Below are 14,533 nucleotides of genomic sequence, written 5' to 3'. Positions count from 1 at the left end.
GGAGTTTAAACGGCATCAATTAGAGAACAATATAAAACGATTCCTACGGTTGCTTGCAGTGGAATATGAAACATTGAAACAGTAAAAATAAGTTGATCATATGATTAGGTTGAATCATGAAGAAATTACTCTATTTAAAAATGGCACACAAATTGAAATTATGTACAAATTTCAAATAATTTAAAAACTCAATACAAAATGCAAAAATATCAGCAATGGTGTTGTTGATGCACTACCTTTTCTACAAATTTTTACCTTACACAAAAGGTGATAATTATACTGTAATTATGCTTATCGAGTTAGTTTCCGATTAAAAATAATGTAGGTACGTTTTTTAAATACAAATGTCTCCTCTTGCATGATCCTGTTAAGAAGAAACATTTAAATGAGACTGTATTTGACGGTATTCTACTTCGTTTTTTGAAAAACTGTATTTTGTACATAATTTCTGTTTTAATCTTTACTTTTAATACATCTTTACAATTGATTATCTTTGCAGCGGTGTGGAAGAAATCAACTGTATGCTCCATTCCCGAAATAAGGATGCTCACACTTGTAAAGAATTTAAAACTGATTAGTATTTCAAATATTTCAAACGCCACGTTGAAGATACTCGAAACTATTATCTTCAATTAAATTTCAGATTTTATAGCGCATTCCAATGTACTGAAACCATTGTAATCGGGGTTTCGCAGGCCATATAGTATTTAATTGGCTCTAACAAAAGTTATCTATGATTTTAAGAAGGCTGTTATTTAACAACACGTAACGCTGCTAGTAGCTGTTAATTTTTGCGTGCTTTTCATATTGTTGACACTGTTGTACTCTGTGAGAAGTTAAACAGGTTTGGCCTCTCTAGATCGATCTATGAATAGTTTAAGACGTATCTTTTTTGTAAGTATCAGGTTATTGTCTCTTCAGCTCAGTACTTGATCTTATACTCTTTTTTCTTTCCATAAATGATATTGGATCGTCATTAATAAAAAAAAGACTTGCGCACTGTGGTCTTGTAACTCAATTAACTAGATTTTTTCAAGGATAAACGTTTTCTATATTTTACTTGACGATTTTAATGCCCAATTTTTGATTTATTTAAAATATTTGGTGTCACTCTAAATATTACACTTAGTTTTCGGACGTTAACGAAGTAGCACTACAGCTAAAAAATGTGCAGCTGCTCTGTACTGTTCCGCAAGTATGGTTCGTCTGCACCATCAGACTATAAGCTCAAACTAGTCGAATCACTCGTACTGCCTTACTTTTGTTACTGTGTGAATTAATTTTTCTTTTTTTCGGGGGAAAATGAAGATTTAATTATGTAGAAGAATTAATTCGTTTTGCTGCTATCCGTTTTGTGCCTGATACTTGCAAGAGGGACCATATCCCATCTTACTGCAAGAGGCTTAAGATCTTGCCCTACCTATTTTGGATCGAGTACCTTGATATTTGGTTTCTTGCGTCAGTACTTCAAAGTAACCGCAATATTTGTTATCTCAATTTTTATTTTGACCTCAAGATGGACCTGATTCTAAGTGGACTTCTAGTCTTGACGTAGTTACCCCTGGTTCTGATTTCAAATACCCTAATGATTGTTTTTATGCCGATGGTGCACCGTACCGATCTATGTTCAGGAACAATGTCAGCGGCCTTGCTATAAGAAGATCCTTCATGAATATTATACTATTGTATTTTTTACTTTATGTTAGCTTATGAGCGATCTACCCTTCTGGGATGTTTTACATTATGTTTTTTGACCTTCATGTCTGCTTAATTTATAATTGCGCTGTATATTTTCATCGTAGTTTTTATTGACTAATTACTTTTATTATAAGTAAATAATATTAAGATAAACATGTTTAACGTTAGCCCATTGCAGCATTTGTACTTAACCGTGTGCAACTAATGTAAACCGTGCATGTTACACTAGACTTACGAGCTAGCCTTTCAGTCCTCAGCATAAAAAGTAATTGTAATTATAATTCTAGTTCTAATCAAACAGATTTTCAGTGGAAAGTATTTAATTAATATTTACTTGTATTTAAAGCAGGAAGACGACTACTTTCTTAAAAATTGACAAGTAATTATCATAGGATGATTTAACGAGTTTAATACTTTCCACTGAAAATCTGTTTGATTTTTTTTGCATAAATACAGATTATCTACAGTGATAAGTTATTTTATTCTACCCTTGTAAAACCATAAAGTTTTTAACAACAACGTTGTAATGTTGCAATCCAAAAATAAGTGTTTCTACAGTTTATCATGTCTCAAATACGTCGTGGCCACAAAAGTACATAGGCTTAAGGGGATTCTAAACCTTACTATAGTGCTTTATTCGAGCTTACTATGTTGGTAACTTTTTTTTTTTTTTTTTTTTTTTAATCAACATATTTATAATCAGCGAAATCCAGAGTCATATGCCTCAGATACCATAATTAATTATTACAATACTGAGTTTAGAGTCAATTCACGAATGACAACATGAAACAATTTTGCACTGATTATTTGTTTGTTTCAGTGAAAATTTTTTAAGTTGTTATTTACAAGTTCACTCTATAATTAGTAAAGTAATAAATAATAATGGTTTCTGGAGCGTATGATCTCGAGCTTTTCTGATTTAACATATGCTTTAATAAACAATAAAAAAAACTGTGAAGGTAGCAACATAGGCTGATGATACGACATTGAAATTCAGAATCTACTTTGCTATCACCTGAAGAGAAATATTAATATAGTTTAGGGGCTCGGTAATGTAAGCTCACAAGTTTAAGTTCTGAACTTTCTTTACTCAGCGTACACCTTTGACAAACTATTTAAGATCAAAAAGGAATTAAAACGTCCGAAGAGTTATCTCATAAGAATTTAATATATATTGCCTTGTATAAAAAAGTTTAGATTGTTTTCAAGAATAGTAGCAAATTTATAAAAAAATCAGTGTGCATTGTTGTTATTATTTGGCCCAATAACTTTATTTTGTAATTAAAAATAACTAATAATATAATTTTCTTACAGGAATATTCATCAAAACAAATGATTGGATTGATATCAAGTATGTATCAAAATAAAAAAGTGAGACATAAGTTTATGGAGCTAATTGAAGATCATAGATTAAAAAGACAGTAAACTTTCCTTGCAAGATTATTTCAAAAGCTCGTCAAAATTTTTTTAACTGTGCTGATTAATACTATTTTCTTATAATTTTCTTAAAAATTATCATAATTAATAAATCTCTGCATTATTGTATTTGGCTTTTTCTGTTTTACTCGTTTTTTAAATAAACCTTGCATAGATTTAGAAAAGCGGTACAAAAATTAATGATTATTATATAGGATTTATTGAAATAATCATGAAATTAAGCGTAATTTAGTCAGTCATTCGTTGTCACTGAATGTTGCCAAATCCTCTAGGTAAGTAAAATTTCTACACCTCAACTTTTATGTTGGTAAACTAATATTATGAAAAACAGTTACATAAGAAAAGCAGAGTTGATTTATTTTTTATAAAAGCTATAGCTACCTTATAAATGACATATTATTTTAGCAGCTTTAGTTCGGATTATAGTAAGATGAAAGGTATTACGAAAAAAAATTTTTCCATGTTAAATTGTAGACTCCTAGATACTATGATTTTAAGTTTAACTCTAAGAATAACATTCAGTTTTTTTAAAGTTTAATCTATGAAAATGTTTCAAACGGTTTTGCAAAATCAAGGTAAAATGTTAAGTTCAAAGCTGAGGAGATTATAGAAAAAAAGAGCAAACAGCGTCTCAATGAACATTACTGGACTTGAAAAAACTGTGCTATAAAAGGCACAAGTCTAAATATTAAGATGGTTCTTCATGATACAGCCGTATCAATGCGACGTGAGGCCTTGTGGTTTTTCGTTTTCCGATCGACCTGTTAATTTAAATACAAAATGAGTCAGACGCGCACTATCATGTTACTTTTATACAAATAAACATACTAATACTAAATGTATAAGTTCATAAAATGTATTTCTGTGATAAGTACTGAAAATGACGTATGCATCCCTACTCAAGCAGACGCTGCTGAACCGCTGCATGTACCTATATATACAATCGCCGAGCGTTGCAGTGCCAGATTTTGTTATTTTTGTTTCAAAATCAATAAATTTTGGAGAAAACAAGGCAACTCTATTTTTTTTAATTTGTAGATTATTTAATAGAAAATAGTGGAAAATGATAAAAAGTGAGTTGAAAAATTTTTTTTTAGAAAAACTCATGAAAACTCGAATTTCTCATAAAACAAGCATATACACTTAACACAAACATATTACTAAAGAGCACAAAATTTGACGATCAATAGTGACATGATCTGAGTTTACATACACATTAGTTGTTTTTAAAAAGAAAACAGCCTTTTTCAACAAGAATTATCAACATTACCTCAAAATATTCCCTTTTATAAGCCGATTTGTTGCTGCATCATAAAATACATTATAACAATATGTTATATATTTCGTTACATTATAAGGATCTACATTCGTTTATCAAATGATAAACAATGTCAAGAAATGATAAAAAAAGCCTCTAACCTTCAAACTTTCCGTGATTTAGTCTCGTTTTTGAATTACGTGGTGAATATCGGGAAGAATTGATTCGCTTATCGTTAATTACATAACGATTTTCTGGTAATAACAACGCCGACTGATCTCAACATTTCTACGATTAAGTTTTTTTTTCACATTTACTGACTATTATCTTATACATAACCGTGATCATTCTCGTTTTCTCAATTTAAAAATTTTATAACATAAAAATCATGAAAATTATTGCTATCCATAAATTAAATAGATCTACAAAAAAAGTAAAAATTATCTGTTTATGATTCCAGACCTCTCTTACTATAAGTAATCAACTCTGCTAGAACTGAATCTGGAGTAAAAAGAATCATTTCATGCAAGTTTTCTTTATAGCCTTAAAAAATAATCTAAATAAGGGAATAAATAACAAACTCGATTTACAAATTAAAACAAAACTTCTAGTACCACAATACTACGATAGAATAATCCGAAGTATCTGAAAACTCTTTAACCACATTACCGTAAAACTTCATGAACTAATAACCCTACAACCCCATAGCCCCAGAACCCATCACTTAAAACCATATGGCTCCATCACCTCAATATCAGAATGAAGAAGCATTTATTCGTACTTACACTTAGGGATGCAGATTTCTGATTTTTATGTGTTTTTTGAACCTACAAACTTATGACCCCATAACCCTATCATCTCATACTTACAACCTCATTACTTACCTATAGCCCCATAACCTCAGTATATCTGGAAGAAAAAGCCTTTGTTTGTATATTAATAATGAGATGATGATTTTTGATTCTGATGTATTTCTTGAATCCATTAACTTATGATCCCATAACCATACAATCTCAATACTTATAACTTGATTACTTATATATAGCCCTATGGGGTTAGTAATATGGTAGACAAATGTTTTTCTTATAGATATTAAGGTTATGGGGCTATATGTGAGCAATAGGGTTATAAGTAATGAGGTTATAAGGTTATGGGGTCATAAGTTACTGGGTTTAAAAAATACATCAGAACTAAAAATCTGTATCTCTAAGCGTAAGTGCGAATCAATGCTTTTTCTTTCTAATATTTAGGTCATGGGGCAATACGGTTGTAAGTGATGGGGTTCTGGGGCTGTAAGGTTATAGAGTTATCGTACATGAAGTTTCACGGTTATGTGGTTAAAGAGTTTTCAGAATGTTTGGATTATTCTATCGTAAAGTTGGAAGATAATAAGGTTTGCTTAAGTTTATAAGCCGAATTTGTTGTTTCTTCCCTTATTTGGATTATTTTTTAAGGTTGACAAGGAAGTCCGACGTGATATAACTATTTTGACCGTAGAGTTAGTTTCAGCGAAGTTAAAAACGTATGGTAAGAGAGCTCTGGGATCATGGATGGATAATTTCTGTTTTTTTATGGAACAATATAATTTATTGACGAAAATAAAACAGAAGCATTTTATTTCTTATAATTTACTATGTCATTAACACAAAAAATGTTAGGAATCCGTACTTAGTAACATGAGCGATAATACAGTTATACAGAAATATAAGGAATAATATACATTTTTAAAATTCAAAGAGAACTCCTAAATTTCTCAATTTTTATAATTTTTGAGTAATTAAATTTTTTAATTGCAGATATCTAACTCTTACCGATTGTCAAACTGATACTTTTATGTTTAAATATTAAATAATATACCCATGATAAGTTCCAATGTTCATGATGCCATTAGAAAGCTTAGGAGTGGTTCTTTTACTACAAACTTTTTTTATTCATATCTTAGATCAACTTCACACGGCACGATATGTTATCAAAGAACGACTAAGTAATCTTCATAAGAGGTCATGTTATGAGTGTATTTTCTAATGGACTTTGCATGATAAAGGGGTGTAATAGTTTAAGAGGAGATTCCTGACATCTTAAATAACAATGATTTCAAGTTTCACGGGAAGTTAAAGTAAATTGTTTATGTGAAAAACTACTGAAAGCCAAGTAAAGATGCAAGAAACATGCTAACTCGTAGTGTGCGTTACTGAACTTAAGAAAACTGTAAATGTCACTAGACTTGTTGCACATATACTGCGGTGAAGGTGCAAATACATATTGAGCAATGAGGTATATTTAAACAGCAACAAATTCCAACTGCTAAGTTTAACACAAGTTAATTCACTGAATCAACTTCTTGTGCTTCATGTAAAGCGTGCACAAGACAAACGCCATGACTTATCTGAGTTGATGATTACCTGAATACACTCCGCTTGTACTCACACCAATACGCGCTGCACTGAACACTTACCGTCCAACCTAGAGTCAGTCATGATTTGAGTTCCTGCTATGCACCAAATTCATATTCCAAGGAACACGCACTGTGATAGCAAAAATTTTTGTGTCAACAAGGTATGAAAAAGTTTGAATTAATAGCAGCATATATTTACAATTCATTGGTATCCGTACATTTATTGTGTAAACGAAACGTTCAGCTGAGCAGCGCTTACTTTGACTGTAAGCAGAGCTAGACACCAGGTCAGAAATGAAGCAGAGACACCGGGCTGTTCCGAATCAGGTTTTTCCTAACGAAGATTTTCTCGGACTTTCCTAATCCACATGACAATTGTCAAGGGTGAATGTAGATCAGTTGTTAGGATCCTCCCACCTTCAGATTCCATCCCAATTCCTTCCCAATCCCAAGTGCTAAGTACCCTAAGTAGTGCCTCTACAAGAGAGCTGGACGTAAAGCACTACATACATATAAATATATTCTAGTGGGGCTGACGCCCCTCTGCATGCTTCGTGCGCCAACCTCCCACTAAGCAGAAATTATAACGGGAGAAAAAAAAGCAAAGTTTATATTCCTAGAATAACATTCAATACTAGCACCTCATCATCATTACCTTTTGTCTTCTATAGAAAACAGTTTCGCTTCGTATTAGCATGTTCTATGTTTATCAACAAATCACAAGGACAGAGTTTTGATTCCTTAGGATTGTATTTAAAAAAACCTTTATTCTCTTATAGACAATTATACGTTGCTTTTTAAGATGTAAGAATCCAAAAAGAATTTATTCAGATTGAATCCGCGAATAAATCAGAAATTAAAAATATTGTCACAACATTAAAGTAACAGAATGAATTATAGTTTTAAAAGTTTAATTGTGTTTGTCTATTCAATTATACCTGCTCCTGAAATCTGTCTTTTTGTAAAAAAAGTCCTCAGTTAATCAAGAGTTTTATATTTAGGTAGAGTACACATGGACCAGAAAGATATTCCAAATTTTAAAGTTCAATCAATTTAAACAAATAATGGTCTTCAGAGACGTATAGTGAGTAAGGGGGGGATAACAGCCAGAGGGGGACCTATGATCAGGGACTTGAAAAACCTTAAAAACGAGGTATGACTTGAGTACTTAATTACATATACATTTTTTAACATTTCAGATAGTAAAATATTCTATAAATAAGTATTTTTTCGGAGGAGGTGGAGAAGGATCAAGAGGGAGATGAGGAGGAGTGGGGGTGTAATTACTCAAATATAATTTGCTCATAAATGACGTAAAAACAAGCAAATAACTATTTGCTTCTAGAGAGAGCTGAGGGGGAGCGAGGGGACTGAGACTCACTTTCGTTAATACAACTATGCAAAATAGGGATATGTATATACATAACTCTGTTAAATAGTTCTTCTGGTGGGGCAGGTCATATCCTTTTCCACTTTCCCTTTCTCCCTCACGATAGCTGCCCCATAAAACAAGGGAAATTTCGCTTCATTTCTCTGATATTTTTATTTAATACTTTTTTGGTGTGACCCACGCGGCCTTTCGCTGGATTTTTATAGGCGTCTAAATAGTCCCCACCCCCCCCCCCCACGTAAAACATTGTCCCCCACCAGTTTAGCTTAACACACACATTATAATTAAATGAAATTTCTTACTTTTTATATTTTATATCTCCATAAATCATTTTCTGATATTTTAAGCTAATACATTTTTTGTGAGACTCCCTTTGCTCTACATCCTCTTAGCCAATATAACACCCACGTTATAATTTAACAGAAAAATTACAGTATCTAAAAAATAAAATAATGTATTTTAACATCAAATGTAACAATAAATTTTTTAAAAAAGTCAGAAGAGTATTTATGAATAAATAATTTACGAAGAAAAACTTGACACATTATAAAAATTTATACTAGATTATAGAGTAAAAGTTAGTTATGTCGTTAAATGCTTCTGATGATTCTCGTTTTTTAAAGTTCTGGTGAGCCAAATTCCTTAGTTAATTAAATTGGTAGAAATAACCAAATTTTTGTACTATACTTTTTCAGTGCGAGCTGTATAATTGAAACATAAAAAAAGGAAGAATGTAATTATTAATTCTTCTTAAGTACTTGTTTTCTTCTTACCTACATATTTGACCTTATTGAGAAGATAAAAAATTTAATAGTTAATGAGAAACCACTATTAATCAAGAACTAACTGAATGAGGTGAAATTAAAATCAATTTTTAACCTATTGAACTAAAAATTTTTCTTATACTTTTGTCAATGCAGTAAAGTTACTGAATTAATTTATTACACACATTTATTGTAGTTTTACACCTTTATTTTTCTTTTTGTAAAAGAAAAACTTCTTTCTCAACTACTTATTTAATTTAGTTATCATTTTCATACTTAATTTGCATAAAACTTTCATCTTTATTTTGCATTCGTATAACGTCACATACACTTGACCACAAGACAACACAAGTTTCATCAAATTGTAACGTCGGTGAATCCACATTAATTTTTTTTTCCCCTTGCTTCAAAACTTTCCGTGCCGATCTTAGAACATTAAACGCAGGGGCCAATGTGCATCTGAACAGAGGTGAATAACCTACAAGATTGCTCGTAGCTAAAGTACTACGACCATGCATGACTCACACACATGCACGCTGGCCCATGCTGACCGGAAAAGAAATGAAATACTTTTCAAAGCTTAAAATAATAAAATAACTTTAAAGAACTAACTGATGCCAAAGGTTAGCTAGGAACAGTTGCGCCAGTAGATAAGAACTAAGACAAGAAGACTAAGATAGAGTAATGTATAGTTGATAAGCAACCACAATATAAATAATGATGTTAACTACTAAAAACCTAACAAAGCGACATTACTAGTTTTCGCTCGTTTTTGATACATGAGTTGCCAAGCTACCCTCTCGCACCATAGACTTTTTATACCATTCGCAAAAACCTAATTTTTGTAATCTGAACAAATGTTGCTGCTTTTCAATATGTAAAGGAAAGCGGGAAAGTTGAGCCAACAGTCAACAATTGCTCCTTCCCCTTTTCCTGACTCAGATATCTTGAAAGAGAGTTTGTACGACCGAGCCAATATAAGTAACGAAATTTTCAAATCCCCAGGGCACCACGTGCCGACATCCTCTCCAAAGAGTAAGCAAAAGGGAAAATAAGAATTGATCCCACTACTAACATTTCAAAATATATTCGTAGCTAAAAATAAATTAAAATGACCGACAAGCTTAGTTAAGTTAACAAACAATGGGTCACGACAAACACCTGATTTGTATTTGGACCACAACTACAGCTACTTCAGAGATAAGTGGTTTGACCGCTGTTAACAATTACTCTTCCCGACTATCAACTTGTTCAATTAATGTATCTGGCAACTCTAGCAACTTTTATAGTTATTAATGTGTAAAAATTATTATTACTAATCCTATTATTAATATAACAATGCAGTGAACGATTACTCAGTCAACACCTACATGAAATATTGGGTGATTTTCACCGCTCTTGTTGCAATAAATTTGATTGAATAAACGAACAATGCTGAGTCTAAGTAAATTTTAGCAATATGTCATCCTAATTTTAATATTTAATAACATTGAAAATCTGTAAAATCTTGATGTAAAAGAGAAAGGAAGGGTGCAAATGCAAGGGTGCTAGCCAGAAGTGGGAAGTGCCAATTTTGAGTGGCTAAACTAGAGCAACTCCAGCCAATTAGATCTTCGGCTATTGTCTTTTCCCCTAAAATTTTCGGTGGCAAGCTTTCCTGCGTCGTTTTTCAGCCAGCGCGTGGTCAAGGTCCGCTACTCCTTATGAAAAAGCCCAGAGGCCCCGAGAAAAGCACTCGGCTCGACCATAGCCCTTCAAAGTAGACTGAGTAGTAAGAGTCCGCCTCTGCTACAACCTGGTCTACTGCGAAGCGAGGCACAGTTACAGTTCAATTTTACCCTCGAACGGTTGACTAATAGCAAGAGTCTGCCTCTGCTATCTCACGGTCCTCCATGAGTGCGGTTTTAAGTCTTCGATCTCGGACACCTCGCGCTGGTTGACTCCGCTGTACATTTCATACCAAAAATAAAAGTAAGTCAAATTCAAATACTAAAGTGACAAGTCTTTTTTTCTCTCAGTTCAACGCCGACGTGTTTTTATTAGAGTTCGAAATTCGGTATCGGTAAAATACCATGCTACGAGATTAAATAAAAGAATTATTCCTCACGTAAAATCTAGGGCAATCACATTTACTTCGGATGGTACTCGTGAATCCTAGACCGGTCGCGAAGTTAAACCATTTTACCCCCTTGCGTAACCTCTAGAGTGTATCTACCTTTGCTCCTTACGGTACTGGTAACCTCTAGATCGCGAACGGGACACTATTCGACACATTGCACCAGGTATTATCAATAAACCCAAGGTGCGCTGCGAACGAGGGCATGGCCTTATTGCTCGACAACCGCGTCGATTAAATCAAAACGGCCGTCTTTGCCCCCCCCCCCCATCAAATACTCAGACAAGAAATATAACTACCTTCTGGCCCCGTGGCCCACCTACTTGCCCAGTGCGAGTCCTGAGTTATTAAGCGAAAGCTTAGACTCGAATAATACGTTGCGCCGACGTAACAAAATATAGGGCCGTGCACAAACTATGTTAGCAATTTCAAGCAGTTTTTAGATACCCTCCCTCCCCTTCGTTGGCAACCATAGACGTATATTCTACACTACCCTTTAAAAAGTAATGTAGGCTTTTTATTTGTTATCATCATAATTAATTATTAACTTTTTTCAGAGTACTGTAATTCACGAAATAAACAATGAATACAGGAATCAACTTTTAAGTATTAACAAATATCATTAGATACTCTGAATAAAATATGGATTTTCTTAGATACTTACAACTTAAATTTTTCAGCATTAATAAACAATTTAGAATACATCAAGTGATAAGTTGTTTCATCACAAAATGAAGTTCCTCCTGCTGTCTAAAAATTAATATTTCTAACTATCGTTATAGAGACTTCAGACTTGGGATTTTCTGGAATTTTCGAAATATCTTCAATAAAATCAACATTTCCCCATTCAATTACTTCTTTGAAAAGGCTACAGAGTAATTCTCTTTGTTTTTTACCTAAAACTTAACGAACTCGTTATCAGCTTAGTTTGATGTGCATTTTTTCTACAATCAATATTTATAAGTATCACTAAAACTTAATTGAAAACATAGTTGTAATTTTGTTTTGAAAATAACTTAATTATAATTTTTCACTAGCTTTTGTGATGAAAAGTAGAAGCCGCATTTGATGCGAATCCTTTTTTGAAGATGATCTTTTATTGACGGGAAATACAAATCGTATGAAATTCATTTTTATGGAGGGTACTTCCAGTGCAAAGTCATAAACTGTGTTAAAAGTGAAGATAACAATTGAGTGTTCAGATGGAAAAAGAGTTGTAAAAAAGTATTTACAGTGCATTATAATTGGGGTCTGAGTCTTTGCTGCTGTTATTTCTAGGGTACTTTGGCCTTATCATTTTGAGAGATAAAACAAACCTAATTTTGTAACACCCTAACGTTTTATGTTAAATTTTATACAACGTATACATTTTTTTAAAAATCACGAAAAAATCGCAGAATATCGAATTACTTGTCGCCCAAGAATTACAGCGATTTTCTTTAGTCAATGGAAAAATCTCTGCAAAAATATTGATATTTGTGGTTTTTGTGAAAATCACCTTGAGCTCTACAAAGTTGAAGAGGTACAGTCAGAAAGTCCCTTTTTCTTTTCGTTAATATTGAGTTTTTTGATAAAAGCTTCCGATAAATAGTTGATCTAGGTATATCGAATTCCAACAATTAAAGTTTTTTATTTTAATGACTCAAGGTTCTACATGCTGTAACTGCCTCTGATTAACATCCATCATCAGCTGAGCGTGAGTCTAAACCTTTTTTTTCCATACTATTTTTACTAAATCGCTCTGTATTCTTCATTTTCCAAAGACTTTTTTCTTTTCTAAAACTTTTCTCACTTTGCCTATAGTTTTTTTAGTAGTTTCGTCCGAAAAAGTATGCAACTCGTTTTTTGGTCAAGCAATTTAGTTCACATTTTAAAACTTCCATTTTATTTATCTTGGTTTGGCATAAAAGTCAATGTTTAACGGTAAAAGATTTTCTACGATAATGTTTGATGACCTTTTACCTTTTAAGTAATAAATAAAATTATTTTAAATACAATAAAAACTTTTTTGTATCTGGCAATAATCTTATTACTTTTGTATCATTATATTTTTCAAACCTGTTCTGGCAAATAATAAAAAAATGATTTATTATACCAATAAAAGACGACTTTCTAATAAATAAAGATGCTTACTATGTCTTTTTAAATAAAAAACATTTTTGTTTAAAATTGTCATGAGCAATCCTTCCAGAAACCGATTCACCTAAATCTAAACATATTTATACCTTTGATCGTCTTCACAGATTGAGTTACTTGACTGAAACTTAGTACTGCATGAAAGATCATTGATGCATTATCTTTGCTCAAGTATTCACTATTTACGCTCTTAGTTCCCATACGCTACTTGCGTGATTCTCAGAAAACTTGAAAAATAGAAAAAAAAGTTTTGTAAAAGCTCAGTACAAGATTTTTATTATTAAAAGCTTAAATTACATCATTTTTATGTTTATAAATAAAGTTAAATACTTAAAAAAGTTAAAAAGTTCACTATGTTAAGTTAACAATTCTGTGATACAAAATCAGAAAAAATGTTTTGTCTGTTACACGAATATACATACATCACCCTGAGTCTCTGTCTATAAGATCAAGAAACAAATAGTTTTAAATAAATAATTTAAGTTTGCAACCGTCCAGGGTATAATTGTAATAATTATTAATTAAAAAATAATTTTTATTCTTTCAATTCAATCGTTTTATAAGAACTTGATTTTTAAATGTCGCGCGCAGCTCCGATTTCAAAATTTTGCGCTTGATAGTACCGCCTACCCCCTCTAGGTGGTAACTACTTGTTTCTAGCAAACATCGCAAGTGAGAAAGTTGCTTATAGTACATAAGAAGGGCTGCATGACTTCTCGAAATCATCCTTTTGGATCACTCGTTCTAAGCCAAGGTTACGTACTCGCTCATTTAACGAGACCTACACTATGGCAATGGCTAGAGCACTAGTTAATTTAAATAAAATACTTATGTTTAATACAACGTTAAACTAAGTGTGTTGACTTTTAATCTACCCACTTTCGCCACCATTGTCTACACTATGTGGCACTATTATCCAACTACTGTAAGAATTGGACAAATAATCGAGGCTTTTTTACGTTAGTAATCGCGTCTCATATAATGTACTGGCTACGGATCCATCTTGACCTCTGTAAGTCACTGCCCGACCATTCACCAGCGACACTAGCTTCAGCGGTAGCATTGAAATCCAGCTGAAGCATTGTCTTTCCACGCCTGTAGTCTCCAGCAAAGGGTGGTTACTGCTGCTCGATCCTGACTGCCAAACTACTCATCAGCGACACCAGCTTCAGCAGTGGTATCGGAATCCAGCAGAAGCACTGCCTCACTACGCCTGGAGTCTCCAATCCAGGGTTCTCTCCGTAGATTAATCTCTGCGGCCAATCCAACTCACTGCTTATAACAATTTGGCGCTCGACGTGGGGCCATCTTTAAGGGACTCTCTGATGCTGCAGGGAGG

General features: G+C 32.8%; 1 protein-coding gene across 1 annotated transcript in view; it reads left to right on the top strand.

Moving 5' to 3' along the window:
- Vps50 (vacuolar protein sorting 50) overlaps window positions 1-3,169 on the top strand; it is a 403,619-nt gene extending 400,450 nt beyond the window's left edge. The window contains exon 10 of the mRNA XM_089595740.1: window positions 3,013-3,169. Within this exon, the coding sequence (XP_089451866.1) occupies window positions 3,013-3,123 (111 nt within the window). The 3' untranslated portion in view covers window positions 3,124-3,169. The remainder of the gene's footprint in view (window positions 1-3,012) is intronic.
- Window positions 3,170-14,533: the final 11,364 nt, after the last annotated feature.

This window comes from Copidosoma floridanum, unplaced genomic scaffold (assembly GCF_036245765.1).
Source record: "Copidosoma floridanum isolate Cflo_tuat_1 unplaced genomic scaffold, Cflo_Japanese_pri ptg000027l, whole genome shotgun sequence".
Classification (NCBI taxonomy): Eukaryota; Metazoa; Arthropoda; class Insecta; order Hymenoptera; family Encyrtidae; genus Copidosoma; species Copidosoma floridanum.
Note: the sequence above shows the minus strand (reverse complement) of the source record. Positions and strands in the feature narration are given on the sequence as shown.